The 20,466-nt window shown below is 37.8% G+C and overlaps 1 protein-coding gene across 3 annotated transcripts in view; it reads left to right on the plus strand.

Annotated features, from left to right (window-relative positions):
• The window catches only part of KDM5A (lysine demethylase 5A), a 115,409-nt gene that overhangs the window by 56,909 nt on the left and 38,034 nt on the right, over nt 1–20,466 (plus strand). For all 3 annotated transcript variants that reach the window (XR_011169494.1, XM_069094363.1, XM_069094365.1), the window contains exons 18-22: nt 5,907–6,024; nt 6,957–7,312; nt 8,940–9,078; nt 18,906–19,085; nt 19,704–19,865. Coding sequence is in view for 2 of the 3 variants with exons in the window: in XM_069094363.1 (XP_068950464.1) it covers nt 5,907–6,024; nt 6,957–7,312; nt 8,940–9,078; nt 18,906–19,085; nt 19,704–19,865 (955 nt within the window). In the remaining variant the exon portion in view is untranslated. The remainder of the gene's footprint in view (nt 1–5,906; nt 6,025–6,956; nt 7,313–8,939; nt 9,079–18,905; nt 19,086–19,703; nt 19,866–20,466) is intronic.

Consider the following 20,466-nt stretch of genomic DNA (forward strand, 5'->3'; position numbering starts at 1 on the left):
TTGAAAAAAGATTGGGCATCAGGTTGGATATGTATAGTGAGGGTGAGAGAAGATTTGAGGATGATACTTAGATTGTGGGCTTTAGTAACAGGAAGAATGGTGGTACCTCAACAGTAATAGGGAACTTTGGAAGAGAGGGACCCTTTGGAGGGTGGGATAAGATAATGAAGATATAGAGCACTAGGTCAGAACCTGGTGAAAATTTAGGCTTAGTGACTGTAACCTGAATGAAGAACTGGTTAGGGTAATCAGCACTATCAAATGCAGCCCATAAGTTAAGAAGAATTAGAATGCTGGAAAGGCCATGTAGATTTGGCAATTGAGATGAATCATCATCATCGTCATCATCATTATCATTTTAACGTTTACAAAGTGCTTTATAAATATTACCATATTTTATAACAACCCTGAGAGCTCTTATTATCATTCCTACTTTGCACATGAGGAAACCGAAGCTAGAAGTTAAGAGAGACTTGCTTAGGGTCTCACGGCTAGTTAGTATGTGGATCAGGATTCAAAGTCAGGTTTTCCTGATTCCAACTTGGACACTATCCCTTGTATCACTTATCTGCCCAGTAACGTGGTTTTCAATTTTATTAATCCAGTCTATGAATATAAATGTTTTTGAATTTTAGCATTAAATGGATAAGTTACAGAATGGCTCAAAAAAGGTAAGCCAACATCATTACATTATTTGCAGGAAGCACATTTAATGCAAACAAAAATGCCTGAGCATTTAGTTGGTGCATTGGCTAGAGCCCTGGGCTTGGAATCAGGGAGACTTGATTTCGATTCCTGCCCTACACCATCATCATCTGTGACCTTGGGAAAGTCAGTCGGTATTTATTAGCCTCATTATTCTCCTCTGTAATATGAGGTTGTACATACCTAAGGTTCTTTCCAGCTCTGAATCTGGTCTTCAGATCTTGATTAAGTTGGACATATCCAGGTTTTCTCTCCATTGTGAATCATTGGATGTTGAAAAAGATTTTAATTGTTTGAGAAAGCTTATTGCCATTTGTTAATACATCTGTGAATTCTTTACAGTATGAATCCTCTTGCCTAGTAACTTTGGAGAGAGTTTCTGGTGAGTCAACTTTCAGTTGAGAGATGAGGTCAGAAGCCACATTGCAAAGTGTTAAAGAATGAATGACAGGAGAGCAAGTGGATGCAGTAAGTGCAGACAACTTTTTCAAGGAGTTTGAGAAAAGGTAGAGAGATATAGAACACTTGTGACAGCAGAGTTAAGAGAAGATTTTTTAAGTATTGTGGAAACTTGGGCATGTCTGAGGGCAGTAAGAAAGGACCCAGAGTTACAGAAGTTGAATATAGAGAGGTTGAATTTTTGAGGGACTGGAGGTGATTGAAGAGACAATCTGCCGGAAAAGATAGGAGGGGATGGGATCAAGTAAATGTAGAGAGGATTGGTCTTAGCAAGGACTTTGTCAGAGACTGGGGGAAAGGAGGAGATAGTGGGAAATAATGTCAAGGGGTTTTGAAGTGAAGAGAATTGGAAAGGGAGAACCCATCTTAAATGGTGTCATTTTTTTTTTTTCACTAAAGTAACAGGCAAATTTCTTGATGGAGAGAAATGAGGTAGGTAAAGTTATGGCAAGTCTTAAGGACAGGAAAAATCCCCTTCTGTGGGGAATGATAGCCATTCAGTTCAGGAGGAATAAAAAGATTGCCTTGCTATAGTGAGGGCCCAGTTGAGGCTGGTCAACAGACATCAATCACACATACACTATCCCTCCCCACCCCATTCAGTATGCTTTAGTGGCTCCCCAATATTCTAGGATTAAATATAAGTCCTCTTTTTGGCATTTAAAGATCTTCACAACCTGGTCCTTCCTTCCTTTCCTCTCCTCCATGCATTCTCAGATGTAGCACCAGTGGCCTTGCTTCTGTTTTTCATACCCATTATCATCTCCTCACGTCTGCTTCCTTCTTTTAAGACTCAGCTCAAAACCCACCTGCCTAGATGTTTTTTGGTTTTCCCAGAAGTTAATGCTTTTTCTTAGAAGTATTTGTATTTGTATGTGTGTTGTATTTACCTCCGTGTTTATAGAAAGTTCATATACTCATATATAACATGTCTTCATTAAATATAAGTTTAATGAGGTATCAGGAATAGCTTTATTTTTTATATCCTCAACTTTTGTCTGCTTGGCATATAATAAATACTTGTTGGTTGTTAGACCGCTGGCTAAATGAGCTATTAGGTCCTGGCAACCCATGAAAAGAAAAAATAATTTAAAAATTGACCTCAGTTCTTTTATCTCTCTTCTCCACACCCCCCCCCCTTTTTTTTTGCAAGACAGTCAGGGTTAAGTGACTTGCTCAGGGTCACACAGCTAGTAAATGTCAATTTTCTGGGGCCAGATTTGAACTCAGGTCCTTCTGACTCCAGGACTGGTGCTCTATCCAGTCTATGTAGGTGCCTCCCCCCCCCCCCCCCCTTCTGCTTTTGAGATGACAAAGTATTGTAAAAGAAGGCAAAGAGAGCCACAGATTTTGGTGAGTCTTCACACTTCACACATTAACTTAGCTATTGGTGATTAGAGTTTTTTTGTTCTGAACCACATGTAATTCTAGAACTGAATCTTACAGCTTTTGACATTCTTGTTAAAAAATCAGAAGAGAAAACAAAAGGAAGCTCCTGCTTCCATGGAAGGATGACTCATAGGTTCTTCTTGAAAGGATAAATAAAGGAGTTGTTCATTGTGCATCTCAAGGCAATTCTTGGGACATTTGGTCATTTCATATTGCAGTGCTTATTATCATAAATTATAAAAAACAACCCCAAACCACCAGACATTCTGAAAATAATTGTAGTTTGTGTATTACAAATCTGTTGCAGAAGGTAAACAGAAAGAAACTTTACAAATAAGTTGACAAAACCCCTGAAATTAAATTGCATATACTTTGGTAATCAATGAATTCAGTGCAGATGTAGACATAAAGGAAAATGGTTTTTAAAAAGTATATTTCTGTGTGGGAAATATGGTTTAAGAATGAGGGATGAGAGAGGCCAAAGTCTTAGACTACTCTGAAGTATAATGCCTAGCCTTCGTGTATACCTTTTTAAAGAAAAGAATTGAGTGGTGCTAGACATGGCAAACACCAGAATAACATCATAAAAATGAAACTGGTTTTATTTAATAAATGGGAAATGACTAGTTAGTGATATGAAAGTCAGTACTGAATTGCTGTCTGTGTATAGCCAAATTATCAATTTGTTAGAACGAGTATCATAATTAACATAAAACTAGAAGAATGAAAAATGAGGAAAAGATATGGCATGTGATTAAATTTATTACAACCTAATTTATTTAAACAAGTCACTGATGCCAAAAAATGAAAACTGGGTAGAGGAATTGACATTTTTGTACGCAATGGACTTTTTGTACATCGAACCAATGTAAATCATATGCTGTAATGAAGAAACCAGCTGAGCCTAAAGGGCCTTTCTTAGTGACCACTTGGTCTCCTTTCTAATAGGAAAACTATGGCAGTCAAGGGTGATTGGTTTAGAACATAAAAAGGGAAGGAAGCCAGCAGATAGATGAAAAATAGAAAAGGTCTCCAAAAGTTTTTTTAAACTGTTTTTAGCATTAGAGTGGAACCATTGCATTTGGACTCTGCCTCATAGTATCTTACAGTCCTGAATGTGCTTCTTGAGGAAGTTCAGATGCCACTGAAGAAAACACATATGGGAACAGGAATTGGTCTTAACCAAGTATATGCATATATATGCATGTGTGTGTTTCTGTATAAATGTTTATGTATGTGTGTGTGTTGTGTGTGTAATACAGAGAAGTGACTCATGCCAGAGGCAGTATATTTTGAATGCATTTAGAAATCATTTCTCGGGGCGGCCAGGTAGCACAGCGAGTAAGAGCACTGGCTCCAGTGTTGAGAAAGACCTGGAGATCGAATCCCGGGCTCAGACACTTAGCACCCACCCAGAAACACCTGGCCGTGTAACCTTGAGCAAGTTACTTAACCCCAATTGCTTAGGGGCGGCCAGGTGGCTCAGCGAGTAAGAGCACTGGCTCCAGTGTCGGGATGACCTGGATCAAATCCGGGCTCAGATACTCAGCACTACACCCAGAAATAACTGGCCGTGTAACCTTGAGCAAGTTACTTAACCTCGATTGTTTTAAAAAAAAAAAAAAAGAAATCATTTCTCTACATACCTGAAGGGTAGGAAGGAAGATACCAGAAGCATGGAAAAAATATCTTAGACTGTATTATTTCTTTAAAAGGGTGAGAAGATGAATAATTATTTACCTGTGTATCTACTTTTGCATGTATATTCTCAGAAAAATTTTTTTATCTATATATGCATTAATGTAAGGGCATCTTTTATGAGGGTATTAGAAATGAACAGGCGTTTTTTCATTGTCTGTTTTCCTCAGTACAGTAGACTGAATTTACTGTAACACAGTTGCCTGGAAAGTGTTAAGAATATAAGAACACACTGTTCTGATTGTTTCTGTATTATAAAGTAGCATTAGCATTTTGATGGGTGTAACAAAATGTCTGACTTTAAAGTGGCATCTGTCAAAATGCTACAAGTTTCTTTGGAAGATAGAATGACAGAATTTTGATGCTGTTGTTATTCATACTATATGGGAGATGTAAATTCACTAGAGGTGAACCACACTGCCATGGATGAGATCTAGTGTAGCAGCTGAGTTGAAGAGAGATTCCTTTTAGGTGGTAAGGTATTCCAGGTGTTTCTGTATGTATATGATATTCTGATTGCATCAAGGTCCAGAACATTGCAGAGTCTTCTAAACAAGATCCATAATCACCGAAGATTTGACAACTATTTGTATTTTTCAAATGAGTGATTGTTCAGACAGCTGTCGATATATGATATGTAGTTGTACAGATAATCTATTAGCTGATCCATTAGTGTGTATATATGTGTGGGTATGTATCTATATCTTGGAAAAACATTGCAGATATATAATTATCTGAGTCTAGACTTGGATAAAAAAAGATTAGACAAGGTTGCTTTTGGGTAAATTGTTCATTTTATTTTTTAATTATTTCTTTTTAAAGTTTTTTTTTTTTTATCTTTTGGAGGGGAAGGCAAGGCAATTGGGGTTAAGTGACTTGCCCAAGGTTACACAGCTAGTTAAGTGTCAGGTGTCTGAGGCCGGATTTGAACTCAGAGGCTCCTGACTTCAGGGGTGGTGCTCTATCTACTGCACCACCTAGCTGCCCCCCATTTTATTTTTTAAATGATCCCATTCTCCTTGAAACAATGACCTGTTCTTTTTAACAGTTACATTAATCTTGTAATGTCATATGGCTACAAATTACATTGAAACTACAGTCTCTGAATACTTGAAATTGAGGATCACTCAAGGGGACAATGAAGTGTGAACAGGTCACAACACGTTCATTGAACTATAATGATCAAGATCAAAAGCCTCAGAACAGGACCCATGCCTAGGTATTACTTACTGTGTATCCCTAAGTGGTTAATACAGCACTGTGCATTATCTACAAACAGTCATTATCATGTGCTCTCTGTAAGGTACTATCATAGGCTATGTGTACATGCTTAGTTTTGAGGGCTTTGAACTTGAAAAATTGTATGTTACTGGAGGTATAAAGCCAGGCAACCGAGGCTAAGGCTGTATTCTAGTAGAAAAATTGAATTCCTATTTAAAGAGTTACTGAATTAGTGCTGAAATGATCACTAATAATGTAGTGGATTCATTTGACTCAGCTGGATTGAGAAGTCCAAAGTGATGTATGCTAACCTGTCACCTTTGATGTCAAAACTGTATCAGCATGTATAGCTTTTTCCTGTGTAACTAGTACTGACATTTGAATGCTATCTCATATCATACTATCTGTGTGCTTTTTGTATGTTAACTATGTAGCAGACAGAGCCCAGAGAGTGGGAAGACTCGGACCAAATTGACTATGGAAGAACTGAAGGCCTTTGTCCAGCAGCTTTTTAGCCTTCCATGTGTCATCAGCCAGGCTCGACAAGTCAAGGTTGGAGTATTTTATTTCTTATGGGACATTGCCCTACTACATTTGAGGAAGCTACCAGAACTATCCTGGATAAACCCAGTATAGTTTAGCCCCAGTGGTTTGCCACCTCTCAGATATTTCCTTTCTGTTTCATTGAATGATAAAATGGTAGAGCTGGAAGGGATCTCAGGAAAACATCTTGTTTGTCTACCTCATTTTAAAGATGGGGAAAAAATAAGCTTATTGCTCTTCTTCCTTTCGTCATAAAATTGCTGCTATTTGAGATCCTGAAATGAAACTGTTAAGAAGATATTGTTGTCTGTTTTATTAATTGCTGTTCCTCCCTCTCCTTTCATTTCAGAGGACCAAGAATTAGTTTCAATTCTATTATTTCCCCCATAACGATGTAAGGCATATGAGTGCTTTCTTTTTTTGGGTTTGTTTGCTATTTTTTTTCCCCTCTTCTCTTCTGTACTCCAATTTCCATCTGCTCTTTCCCTCCCATTTTTTCTCCTTCCCTCAGCTATTAATGCCAAGTTTGATATTTGTTCATAGAAGTCCAGTTTTGAATTAATATCTACTAGTATCTATCACATATACTGTAAGCTATTGCATATATATATATACACTATGTACTATAGCACACTATATATGCTGCATATAATAAATAGTACTTCAGTGTTTGAGTACAGTTTAAACAAGTGGCTAGGAATCAGCCTATTGGTTTATTGCAAGAAGCAATAATTCATCAAGTCATATAGAAGGAATAAAGTATAATGATCATTACACATAGGTATATGCCTATTAGCTGTTGTACTGCATCTTTTTGTGCTTTAATAGAGATGATATTTAATTAAAATGCCTAGAGCTGACAGTTTGGACAATCAGTTTCCAGCTTTGTTTTAATCATTTTTGTTGCAACCTGACTTTTGAGTATTCTTTTTATGTTTCAGAATTTGCTGGATGATGTGGAAGAATTTCATGAACGTGCTCAAGAGGCTATGATGGATGAAACTCCAGACTCTTCCAAACTTCAGATGTTGATAGACATGGGTTCTAGTCTCTATGTAGAGTTACCTGAGCTGCCCCGGCTGAAGCAAGAGCTGCAACAGGCTCGATGGCTGGATGAAGTGAGGCTGACACTTTCAGATCCACAGTGTGTCACTCTGGATGTTATGAAGAAGCTAATAGACTCTGGGGTGGGGTTGGCACCTCACCATGCTGTGGAGAAAGCTATGGCTGAGCTTCAGGAGCTCCTTACAGTCTCTGAGAGATGGGAAGAGAAGGCCAAGGTTTGCTTACAGGCTAGGTAAGTTCTGCTTTTGACGACTGTTGTCCCCGTAATAGTCATAGGATTTACCCAAAGGTAGAATTTGGAAGGGGGAATCAGAAAGATTCACTAAATGAATAATTATATATTGTGTCATTGAGTATGCATTAAACTATCAGTTGGGGGCTGATCTTGGTGGTTTGTCAGTCAGAATTCATTGACTTTGTTGTGTGCAGGACACTGTGCCAGGTGCTTTGGGGGATACAAGATAGTAAATAAATATCTATCCTCCAGTGGCTTACAGTTTAGTTGAGATAAAATACACATATAACAAACTATCATATGCTGCCCTATATTTAAGTATGAAATAGGTGATATAGACCTATCACTAAATATGGTAAGAGTTTAGAGAATACAGATCACTCGCTGAAGGCCTGGGGAGGGGCTGGTATTTTCTACTTGCAATTGAAGGAAAAAAATGGTTCCTCATTAGTGATCTTCTTATATGTTCTTTATTTTGCCATTTTTGACCTTCCTTCCTTTTGGGTGTGGTAAAAAAAACATAAAAACAAAAACAAAAGCTCCTTAACTATACCAGTGATCCCTTGTGATGCCATTCTCCCCTTTTTTTATTCTGTGCTACTTCTTCCCTTTGCCCTGATCTTTTCCTGGTTCGGTTCAAATTTAGACCCTAGCTTCAGACTGCTTGGTCCAGACTTATTTCCTGTTTCATTGTAGGCTCAGGATATCAGGGAAGAAGCTTCAAGAGATGGAACTTGACCTGGGCCTTGAAGGATGGGTAGAATACAGATAGGTGGAAGGGCATTCCAGGTGGGAGGAGTGGTAAGAGCAAATCAATCAATAAGCATTTATTAAGCATCATCTTTTATGTAGCAGGCGCTTTGCTGGGAAAACAAAGCAAAAAAATGAAGCAGTTCTTGCCCTTGAGTTTATATTATATCAGGAAAACATGTACATATTTAGCTCAGAGATGAGAATATGCCAGGTATTTGAGGGGACAGTGAAGGATCAGAGTTCCTGGAGTGGAAGGGCTAACCATGAAGAGAAATAAGCATTTACATTAGAGTTATTGCTCTGGTGGAAAACTTTGGTGATTTAAGCCTATTTATTACTGCCATCAATATTAATTCAAAGTGGCTAAATAAAAATTTTTGGTCTATATAGGAACAGTAATTCACGATGACAGAAAATGTATTTCCCTAAATTAAATTTCTTATCCCTTTTAATGCTCACTTTAAAAAAAAATAGGCTAATTCAAGGACAGAATGTAAGGCTCCTTACATTGCCACCCAATGATGGAGTTTTTCCTTTTGCTAATTATAGAATTCTAGGGATGGAGGTGATTTTAGAGGTCATCTAGTTTTCTCCTTTTCCCCTAGATAGAGTCATACTTAAACCTTTGCCAGTAAATGATTATACTAATTTAAAATTATTTGAAACTTTAATATATGCCTTCTTTGCACTACTAAGTGATAGTTTATGGTTAATAAGATTTTGAACTTGTATGAATAGGCTCCAATGTATTTCTAATATGTTACCTTTTCTAATTATCTGTAATTCATGTCTGACATTATCATGGATGCCTCACAAAAAATAGATCTATTGGTCTTCTAACTTTGTTTCCCTAATTTTTTTCTTCTTTTAGACCTCGCCATAGCATGTCAAGCCTAGAGAGCATTGTGAGCGAAGCCAAGAATATCCCAGCCTTCCTACCCAATGTTTTAGCCCTGAGAGAAGCCTTGCAAAGAGCTAGAGAATGGACAGCTAAAGTAGAAGCTATTCAAGTGAGTACTTTAGACCAAATGGCATGAGTTTTTTTTCTTTCTGTCCTAAAAATAAATGCATACTCTGCTCTTGTCAGCTCTTCATCTTGTTCCCCACAGCAGTTATTCCATTTTTTTTTTTTTATCTCTGCTCAAGCCTACTTGCATTTTACCCCCATACTTGAGGGGTAGCCTCCTTAGCCTCCTGTTTCACTAATTGGAATTACCTGATATCCCATATCCCTCCTTCATGCCTGAAAAGGGTTTGTCATCCTAATCCAATCCAGTAAACATTAAGTGCCTACTTTGTGCTATCTGGGGAGACACTTTCAAAGGAGAGGGAGACAGGTCCTTGCCCTCAAGGAGATTACATTCTAATGGGGAGAGACAACACACAAAAGAAGACAAGAAAGGTGGGGGATGACAAAAGGTAGTACCAGGTTCAAGGGTATCTTGGTGGGTGGAGTTTAAACTGGGCACAACAGCAGATAGAAAATGGAGTGAGCTTCAAAGTCCAGTTTCTGCTCCCCCTTAAAGGAAAGCATTGAGTACTTCTGGACTTCACCATCCAGTCCTTCCGTCAGAGGAGAGAGAAGGCTGAGGGAGGAAGTGTCAATCAAAACTTGAATTAGCAGCATGGGGATGAGATTAGAAGTGTTGAACTTAACCTGATAGTGGCAGCTTGTTCTGTGAAGTTGGAACCAGGCAAGGCACTAAATGTAAAGTTGCCCTATCTCTTCATATTTTTTTTCATCCATTGGAGCATTTTATTTGTATGTATGTTTTACACCCTTAGAAAAAGAATCCCAGGATTTTCCCTCCTGTGTGTTTTTGTCTTGCTTCCTCATGGTCCATGATGCCAGCTGAGGTTGTAAACACAGTAAACTCAAACTGATGGGATGGTAGCAGATTATTCTGCCACTTTTCCAAATCTTTCAATGGAACATCAAATCTGGGGCTGATTACACCACACTTGCTTAATCTGCCTGTGAGATTCACAACAATTTTTCCTGCTCTGTGATCTCAAATTCACCAATGTAACCATGCTTAATCATCACAGTTAAGAACCAGACAGTTTCTTTAGAGAACGTGGTGTTTTCCTCACCTTTTTGCATTGTGGATGCTTTTGAGAGCATCTGACAGAACCATTCCTGTACACCATGTTGGCAGCGCCACAAGATGGTGGAAAGAATGCCCTATCTCCTCATTGAGGCTCATCTCTCTCTGCTTTCATTCCTAGTCCCATTCCTTCCTACCTTCTCCAGCCACTTGCTCTAGCAATCATCCTTTCTCGTGCATCTTCATTCTTTCCTTTCTGCTGATTTCTTCTCATTTATTTACAAACATATTTAGGTCCAATCCTGAGAAATAGTTTATCTTAATTCTTTTTCACCATGCTTTCTCCTTGCCATAAGTAGCCCAGTCACATTTAAAAATAAAATTCTTCCTGGTTAAAACTGCTTTCTCAGAGGGTACTGGTGATCCTGAAACACTAGCCAAATGACTCAGGCTTAATCTTCCTTGACCTCTTTGTAGTTTTTGATCACTATTGAAAACTCCCTCGTCTTATAACCTCTCCTCCCTTAGATTCTGAGATACCATATTCTTCTGATTCTTCTACCTTTCTAAGTGCTTCTTCAGATTCTTTATCTTCTTTCCAATACCTGAAAGGTTCTATATTTTTCAAGATTCTGTCCTTAGCCATCTCTGTGTTCTTTCTGTTGGCATTTCCATTCACTCCCATAGTTTCACCTATTCTTTCTATGTGGATAGTTCCAAAATCTGTATCTTCAGACTTGACTCCTTTGAGAACTAGCCTACCAGTTCCAGTTACCTATAAGAATAGTCATTCTTTCTACAAGCATTTATTAAGCACCATTTTGTGTAAAACACTATGCTAAGTGCAGGAAAATTAAAATTTTAAATAAGACACAATCCTATGCTCTTGTAGAAATTGCAGTTTATGGAGGATAAGACAAAATCATAGGTAATTGTAATACAAAATATATTATTGAAGAATCAAGTATTTTATGAGTTTTGGTGGGCAAGAGTCATTAACAGCTAGGCTGTTCAAGAAAGACTTCATGAAAGAGTTGCATTTCTTTTGGGCTTTTAAAAGATGGTTGGGGAATTGAGAAGGCAAAGAAGGGAAATGAGAATATCAGGCATTGAGAACGTTATGAGCAAAAATACAGAAATAGGAAAGCACAGGGAACATAGAGTAATATAGTTTGACAGGAATATAGTTTTTGTAGAGGGTAGAGAAGACTGGAAAGATAGAGTGGTTTTCAGTTATCAAGGACCCGATCTCTCCTAGAAGACAAGGTAAAGGGGCTTAAGGAATGCCTCTTCACTTTCCAGGTCTTAATGGAGAATGAAGTGGGTTTGTTGTTTTTTTTTTTTTTTAAATGGAAGAAGGGTTCATTGTGAAAACAAAGAATCTGAAGAGGCAGTTGGAAATTCCCACTTGTACCTGGAGATTGAAGTATGGAAGTATGTTGTACAGAGGAGAAAGGGAGGAAGAAGGACCACTGAACACTTGGAACTAAGAAACAGATGTATGAAGTTCTTCCTAAGGAGAAAGGAGCTGGATGCCTTGAAGAGGAATCAGCTGCTTATCCTCCACAGGTGCTGACAGGTGAAATCATCAATCAGAGGTCCAAGTAAGAAGAGACAGTTAGTGGTGGGTGATGACTTCTTCCTGAAAGGTACAGGGGCAACTCTTTTTATGGACCTGGTGACAACAGTAGAAGGTCTGATGTCTTCCAGGGGCATGTATCTAAGAAATGAAAGGAAATCTTCCACGACCAAAGGATTACTACTCATTTCTGATGATTACTGTGGGTACAAATGAAACTCCCAGAAGAAATTTAGAAAGTATACTTAAAGATTGCAAAATCTTGAAGAAACTCAAGACCTTAGGGTTATAGATAGTGTTTTCATCGCTGCTCTAATTGAAGGTGGGCAACCAAGATGATGGAGTCTTGAGTCCATGTCACATGAGGATTAGTTAAATGAACTAGGCATATTTAGCCAGAACTAGACAAAATTCAGGGGGACAAGATAGCTGTCAGTAAGTATTTTTAAGGCTGTTATTTGGAAGAGAAATTAGACCTGTACTGATTAGCCTGAGGGGGAAGAACCAGGAGCAGAACTGAAGTGGGTTATCTTGAGAGGTAATATATTTTCCCTCCTGTGATGTCCTGCAGGTGAAGCTGGAGGACCACTTTTTAGTTATATTGTAGTGCTATTTCTTCTGTGGTTAGATTTGACTAGGTGGCTATTAAGCTCCCTTCCAGCTCTGAGGTTCTGTTAAGGCAAGGGCTTCATAAGAGAAGAGCAGATTTGGGAAATGAAGAATTAGTAATCAGGATGATGGTCAAGAAGGAATTTATATTTTTGGACCACCGTTTAAAAAGAAATGACAAGCTCTTGGCCAGGGATATACGGTGCATATAAAGGGGCTTGTAAATTTTGTTAAGAGCTTTGCATATTTAATCAAAGGACTTTAAACAGAAAAGGTAGAAGAGAGAAGAAAAATTGGTATCTAGTCTGGAGCCTTATCATATAAATTATTGTCGTTCCCATATTGCACAGTCCAGCCTAAATGGCCTTCTTTCTTTTTCTTATATACAACATTGTTTCTCCTATCTCTCTGTCTTTATACAAGTTATCTCCCATGCATGCCTGGAATGTCCTTCTTCCTTCTCTCTACCCCTTACTTCAAATTGACCTCTTGCATGGAGTCTGTCCTTTTTCCCTCTAGTTGCTAGTGCCTCCCTGAAAAAATTACCTTGTATTATTTTGAGTAAATGTTATATGTCTCCACTACATATCTAAGGCAGGATTTGAGTTCTCACTCCAAAACCAGCTTTCTATCCAGTACGTCATGCTAACTTTTATATTGTCAGTATAAAATATTGTAATTAGTAGTATCAGACTTAATAGAAATAGATCTTTTAGAAAACCACAAAATAATATTATCAACTCTTTTGTATTTTTATTTATTTTGTTAAATATTTTCCAATTACATTTTAATATGTTCAGTTTCCTGCTGGCTGTGAGTTTGGCGCACCTCTGTTATAGACCACTTAAATAGAACTAGGAAATAAATATATGAGTATTTCAGGAAATGTGATCTTGGCATGAGTGTATGATAATAAAAATGGAGAATTTCATTTATTTCTGCATCTGCAAAAGCTCTCTCTGTCAGAAGCAAAGAAGTTAATAGCGACTTATGTTTTGTGATAATTTCATCCTTCAAGAAGTAGTAGAATCAAAACGGGGAAGTTCTGTTCTGAAGCTGATTTTCAGAAAAAGGGAAGAACTGGTTGCTGTGGTACAAATTATTGGAACTCTGGGAGAGAAATAACCTTCATTTTAGGATTAGTGATAAAGGAGAGGAAAGCTGGGCATAGTGTCACATGCATCCTGGACTTAAGGAAAGATTTTACAATATTCAGAGAAAGGAAAATCAGGAATATCTGAATACACCAAGAGAAACAATTCCATTGAGGTGTAATTGTTTAAGGAAAATGATGTGGATATTCAGGGAATAATAAAAAAAAAAAAAGATTTTTATAGAAGGTGAAAGTAACACCAGATAATAGAGGATGACTCCAAAATGTGCCATGGTCCTATAAGAAAGTGTCAGGAGGGCAAAAGCTCAGCAAGGGTTGTTGGCAGAGAAAGCTAAGGACAACGAAAGGATTTTCTGTTGTTTTGCTATATTACAGAGTCTGTGAGATGGTAACTGATAACAAAGAAAAGGTGTAATTGCTAAATTCTTATTTTGCTTTTGCTCTTTCTCCCAGGAAGAATAACCTTTGGACTGGAAAACAACAAAAATGGAGAATAGTGAATTGATTTTAGAGACAAGTAGGGAGATCATAAGAGAGCACATTCTTCTTGAAGAATTCAGGTCACTCGGCCTAAGTGGATTGCATTCTGAAGGAACTGGCGCATGTGGTTGTTTAGCTTTTGCCAGTGTTTTTTTATAAGATTGTAAAGATGAGGAGGTGTACACTGGGGTTAAAAGACACATGTTTCCCTAATTTTAACAAAAGAAAAAAAATAGAGTCTGGAAACCACTAAGTCAGTGAGCTTGAGTTTGGTTTTTGGCTGAATTCTAGGGTGTACTATTAATGGATGGATGGTTAATAAGTGCCTAGAAAAGGAAGTAGTGGTCAGAAAGACACAGGTTATGCACACTAAAGTTATTTCCTTTTTTTAGTTTTATTAGACTTTTGAGAGGTAGCATGGTGTAGTGGATAGAGAGGTGGTCTTAGAGTGAGGAAAACCTGAGCTCATATCCCAGTTCTGACAGCTCCTGCGTGTGTGATCTTGGGCAAATAATTTAATTTTTCAGTTTCCAGACAACTCTCAAAGACTATAAATTGCAGAGGAGGTGCTGGACTCCATTGGTAGAATAAGTTCCTTGCCAGGAGTTAGTTACATCAGTGAAAGCATAGGTCCAATCCCACTCCCGTCCCGCCAAACTTGGCAGTTGGAGAAAAAAAAAACAAAGTAGTTTAAGAGATTAAATGAATGCCCTAGATACAGTTTTCCCAGATCTTGTCAAAATATGTGATAACATTTCATGTTCTTCTTTTGGAAAAGATGAAGAGATTTGGCATAGCTGAAAGTACAATTCAGTAGATTCAACTTAATTGAATAGTCATACCCAACTTATAGTTACTATTGTTTTGATGTGAACTTGGAAGGAAGTCTTCAGTGGAGTGTACAAGGCATTTGTTCTCTGTTTATTACTGCTTAACATCTTTATCATTACTTGCATAAAAGCATGAATGGAATGCTTATCAGATGTTCAGGTGACCTAAAGCACAGAGGAAAAGTTAACATATTGAATAAGAATAAAGATCCAAGGAGGTTTTTACAGGTTAGAATATTGGGCTAAATCTAATAAGATAATATTTATTAGGGATAAGACTTGGGTTCAAAAATATCAGTTTCACAAGTAAAAGTCGAGACAAGACAATTGTGGCAAGATAACAGTTCATATATAAAAGATGGGCTCTTTTGAATACACGGCAAACTCAGTATGAGTCTACTGTGTGATATAGCAGCTGAAAAAACTAATTCAGTATTCAGCTGCATTATAGGAGGCATAGTGTGCAGATGGTAATCTCATCATTGTACCTTTGCTTTGGTCACACAGAAACTGGCTCATTGTGTTCTGGTCTGGGTGTCAGTATTTTTGGAAGCACATAGATAAGCTGCAGAGTGTTCAGAGGAGGGCAGTCGCGAGTGATGAACAACCTTGAGCTCCTGCCATGTTAGGATCAGCTGAAGGAATCAAGGATTTTAGCTTGGAGAAGGCTTTGAGGAAGAGGGCGAGACATGATGGCTGTCTTTTAGATATTTGAAGGGTTAACTTACAGAAGAAAACAGATTATGTTTATTCTGCTTGACTGCAGAGGGCAAAACTAGGAACAGTTGGGTGGAAGTTACAAAGAGGTAAATTTGGGCTTGATATAAGAAAAACTTTGTAACAGTTAAAACTATCCAAAAGTTGAATAAGGAGGTTTTAAAGCAAAGGCCGAATGTTTCCTCTTGTAAAATATATTATCGGGGAATTCTTGTTTAGGTATGAGTTTGACTAAATTGTCTCTGAGGTCCTTTCCAGATTGGACATTTTCTGGTCCCACCTAGACTAAAATCATGTCCAAAACATGACCTTTTCTTACCCCTTAAAGCCTGTTCCTTGTTCCAGTTCTATTGTTTCTATCAGTAGTACTGTTATTTTCTTAGTCTTGCATCTATCCTTTCCAGTCCTATTATATATATATAGGTCCTCATTACTACCCACCCACCTTTGTTTTCTTCCCCTTCTCCTTCATCCTTTATAATTGTTAGAGTTTTCTTTCTCATGTGTAGATCCAGTCATGTCACCTCTACTCAAAAATCTTCTTTAGTTTCTTATGGCCTGTTGACTGTAATTCAGACTCCTTAGCTTGGCATTTAAGGCCCTCCACAACTTGGAGCTATCTGCTTTTTAAAATTTACATTGCAGGACTGCCACCAAACATGTTATCCTTTGGCTAGACTGGAATACTGTATGTTCTTCCTTAGATATATCCTGTATTTACTTGCCTCTGCTCAGGAATATTTCCTGGAATGTTCTTCCCATTTTGACTGTTGAATTTTTAGTCATCTCCCAAGAATCCTCCTGTCTTTCTTTTGACTGATAATGACCACTTCTGACCTATATATACACATAGACAGAAAAAGAAAATGTATATTCACAGAATTTCAGAGTTACGAAGGAATTCAGATGTCATATAGCCCAACCAACAGCTGAATTGTTTTCATTTGTGGCAGTTTGTATCTGATTCTTTGTGACATTTGGGATTTTCTTGACAAAGATACTGGAATGGTTTGCCATTTCCTTCTCTAGCTCATTTTACAGATGAGGAAACTGAGACAAAGAGGGTTAAGCAACTTGCTAGTATGTATCTGAAGCCAGATTTGAATTTAGGTCTTCCTAACACCAGGCCTGGTGCTCTATCCACAGCTGCCCCAATTAAATAAGAGTCCCCTTTAAGGCTTACCTTGCCTTTGCTTGAAGGCCTGGATTTACAGTAACCTCAGGTGTGTGAGCATGGGCATGTCATAGACTCCTTTGGCCTCAGCTTCCTAATCTATAAAATGAGGGTAATATACATAGTGGTTTGATAGCTGTGAGTGTCAAATAAGATAATCTCTTTAAAGTAATTTATCAGTTTTAAGGCACTATATTGTTAAATTTGCAAATATCGGTAACTCAGCCCCTTGGATTTGACATTTTTAACATGCCATGTATGTTTAATAGTCTGCAGAGGCCCTGCAGTGACATTGCTTAGGTGCTAAGAAATATGAGATTCCAATTTTGAAGCAGTGTTTCCTGGGGCAAATAATTATATTGGAATGGCATTTAAAGTGGGCCTAGAATATTACAGTAATTTCGTAAATGAATAATTATCTCAATGCTTAGTCTTGAGCCCTTAATTAGTAAAATTCCTCTCGTGATAAAGATGCTTGACCAAGGCTACCTATGCCCTTGAATTTTCCTTAGACTGTGAAGTTGGCTTCATTCTCTATTGATAGAGTAGATTAGGAACTAACTTAGAATTTCAGGAATTATGAGTTGTGCTACATTTCCTTAAACAAAATTAATTCCCTTTGTTTGTGTGGTGAATTTGTTAGGGGATCTCAAATAGAAGGCTCTCAGTGTTTGCTGTTGATTAAATGGTATTCTCTCTCTTCTTTAGACTGTGGCTTTGAGACCCCCTCATACTTTCATTCTTTTAGTTCTTTCCCACAGCTCTGAATCATATAAGAAATCATACTCACCCAGCCCTATGTGGGGTGCAAGATATTGTTGTAGCATGGGGAATCCTGGAATACAGTGTTTTTATGCTGACTTGAGCTGGTTCATGCCTTATTTAACATATTAAGAAACTAAGTCATAAAGAAGGCAAGTAACTTGGCCAGAGTCCCATAATTAGCATCCTTCAGCATTTGATCTGTGCTTTCATCCATGTTGTCATATTCCTTCAGCAATTCAAATCTCCATCCATTTATGCCGCCTAATCCTGTATAACTCTTGCCTATGCCATCCTGGGAACCATTTAGTGTTTATTTAATCTGCTGCGGACCTGCCTCTTGACATCATATGGGTATTATTAGAACTGTTCATTAATTTTCTCTTCCTTTTACTGCGTGATTCTCCTACCTTCTTTGCTACTTACACTTCTTTTGTATTCAACTCCCTGCTGTGTACTCTGATCCAGCCTTGCTTGCTCTTTTGTACACACACTACTCACTCCATCTCTAGTCTCTCTGCCATTATGTGAGCCTGGAAAACTTTTCCATGCCTGGATAGCTTTTCTTCCTTACCACTGACCCCTAGAATCCCTGGCTTTCTTTAAGACTTGGTTTAAGCACTACCTCCTCCAGGAGGCCTTCCTTGGTTTTCTCAGCTGCTAGTACCACCCCCTCTAAGGATACCTTCTATCTCTTCTATATTTATCTTGTATATTCTGATGTGTTGATGATGTCTTCCCCGTTAGAATGCTTCTTGAAGGTAGGAACTGTTTTTTTCCCCCTTTTCTTTATATCCTCATTGCTTAGTTTGGGACCTGGCACATAATAAGTGGTTAAGAAATATCTGTTGATTGATTTTGATATCTTTTATGGTTTTTTTTGTGCCAGTAAATTGTAGCTGTGTGGTATAGTTATTAACATATTAGCTTAATTTTAACACTGAAGTCTTGTCACTTTTTTGTTCAACTCTGATTCTGTTCCAAGGCCAGCTAAGTCCTTGAGGCATTGAGACTCTTTTTATCTACTTCTCCAGGCACAGTTCCTAAATTCGTGTTAAAATTCTTTTTCTAGAGAGATTTTCCCCAATTTTTTTTTACTGTCATTTCTTATTTCTATATTCAGAAATAGTTTAGCAGTCTCTTTAATAGGAATCTAGCTTAGCTCTTTAATTTGTTGTATTTCACTTCAACTGGGTCCTTTTCCCATAGCAATCAAATAATTAGGAATATTTTAAGTTCCTACTAAGGTACTATGGTAAGGATTCTCTTCACCTTTGACCTCCTTCCTTACCCATGTTCTGGTGATGGCTTTCATTTCCCCAGCAGTGTTAGCATGAACTTGGTGCCAACCTCAGTTATTCTGATTTTTATCAGTTACAATTTTGTGTTATGTAAAATGCAGACATTTTCTAAATTATTCACCAGTGTTATAAGGAATAATGTACAAAATTCACTTCAGACTCTTTGAAAATATTTTTCTACAATAGACTGTTGTACTAAACGAAAAGTTTTTTTTTTTCCCAGAACGGCAGCAACTATGCTTACCTTGAGCAACTGGAAAGCTTGTCTGCCAAGGGACGGCCTATCCCAGTACGACTTGATGCACTGCCCCAAGTGGAATCACAGGTAGCAGCAGCACGGGCATGGAGGGAACGTACAGGGAGAACCTTTCTTAAGAAGAATTCTAGCCATACCCTATTACAGGTGAGCAGCAGTATTGCTGGATGAAGACAATACTTCCACCTATTTTCTTTGATGATTCAGAATCTAAAGGTTTTGGGTATTGTAGGTTTATTATTTTGGTGTGACAATTTTTCCTCATTTACTTAAGTCATGTTCAAAAATCTCATGTACTAGTATCAGACAGTTGACATGAAATTTGGATCCTCAAGCAATTTTTACTTACTGTTCTCATTTGTTGTTGCTGTTCAGTCATTTGAGTCATGTCTGACTCTTTGTGACCCCATTTGGGTTTTTTTTTTGGCAGAGATACTACAGTGGTTTGCTAGGCAGATAGGGTTAAGTGAATTGCCCAGGATCACACAGCTAAGTGTTCAAGGCCAGATTTGAACTCAGGAAGAGGAGTCTTTCTGATGTCAGGTCTGGTACTCTATCCACTGCCACCTAGCTGCCCACTGCTCTTATGAGTATGTTCATATCCTTTTTGGTGTGGTAAAGGAGAAGAGACTTTTATGATGACTGGTCTGACAGATAACTCCATGTTTGATTAGTATCTAACATGGAAAGGTCTTGTTTAGAATTGCTTCTATCTAGAATTTTTTATTCTTTATGTTCCACTTTTCATGCTTTTTTTTTTTTAAGGTACTAAGTCCTCGGACTGATATTGGTGTTTATGGAAGCAGCAAGAACCGAAGGAAAAAAGTAAAAGAACTAATGGAGAAGGAGAAGGAAAAGGATCTTGACCTTGATCCTCTGAGTGATCTGGAGGAGGGGTTAGAGGAAACTAGAGATACAGCAGTGGTGGTAAGGGGTTCATTTGAAGAATTCTATCTTTAAAATATAACTGTGCATGTGTTTGCACAAACATGAGAAAGTTAGCTCTCTGTGTCTATATATCTGCTGTTTCAACCTTTCCAGTGAATTTTGGAGGAAGAAGTTGTTTTCCCATCCTCTTTAAAGTTAATTCTTCCATCTGAACTCTGGACTCCATCTTTCCTATCTCTTCAGGGTCCTTGCTCAGCTGCAATCATCTCCTACCTCTTAAGTATCTTAGCCCTTTGCACAGACTATCTTCATGCATAATTGGGTACTTCTCTCACCAACTCCCCTTTCTCTTTTTAAATAAAGAAGATTTGACCCTGCTTCCTCTTTTAATTACTGACCTCTCCATTCTTTCACTATTTTCATTGATCTCTCTCTTCTTTGAACTTCTGTTGTACATAAGTACTGTGTAGTTCTGTATTTAATTTTCTCATTGTTTCATGGATAGTAGTTGCTCTGAAACCATCTCCTTTATCATCCAATTAGGAATATATTTGAGGGTGGTGGGGATTATGTCTTATACTGCTTATTTATCTCCCATAGTGCTTAACACAGCATAGCAGGAACTCAATATATTTGATTA

Source organism: Petaurus breviceps, unplaced genomic scaffold, assembly GCF_028583685.1.
Source record: "Petaurus breviceps papuanus isolate PSGF00001 unplaced genomic scaffold, PetGlider_PUasm1.0 216, whole genome shotgun sequence".
In the NCBI taxonomy this organism is placed as follows: domain Eukaryota; kingdom Metazoa; phylum Chordata; class Mammalia; order Diprotodontia; family Petauridae; genus Petaurus; species Petaurus breviceps.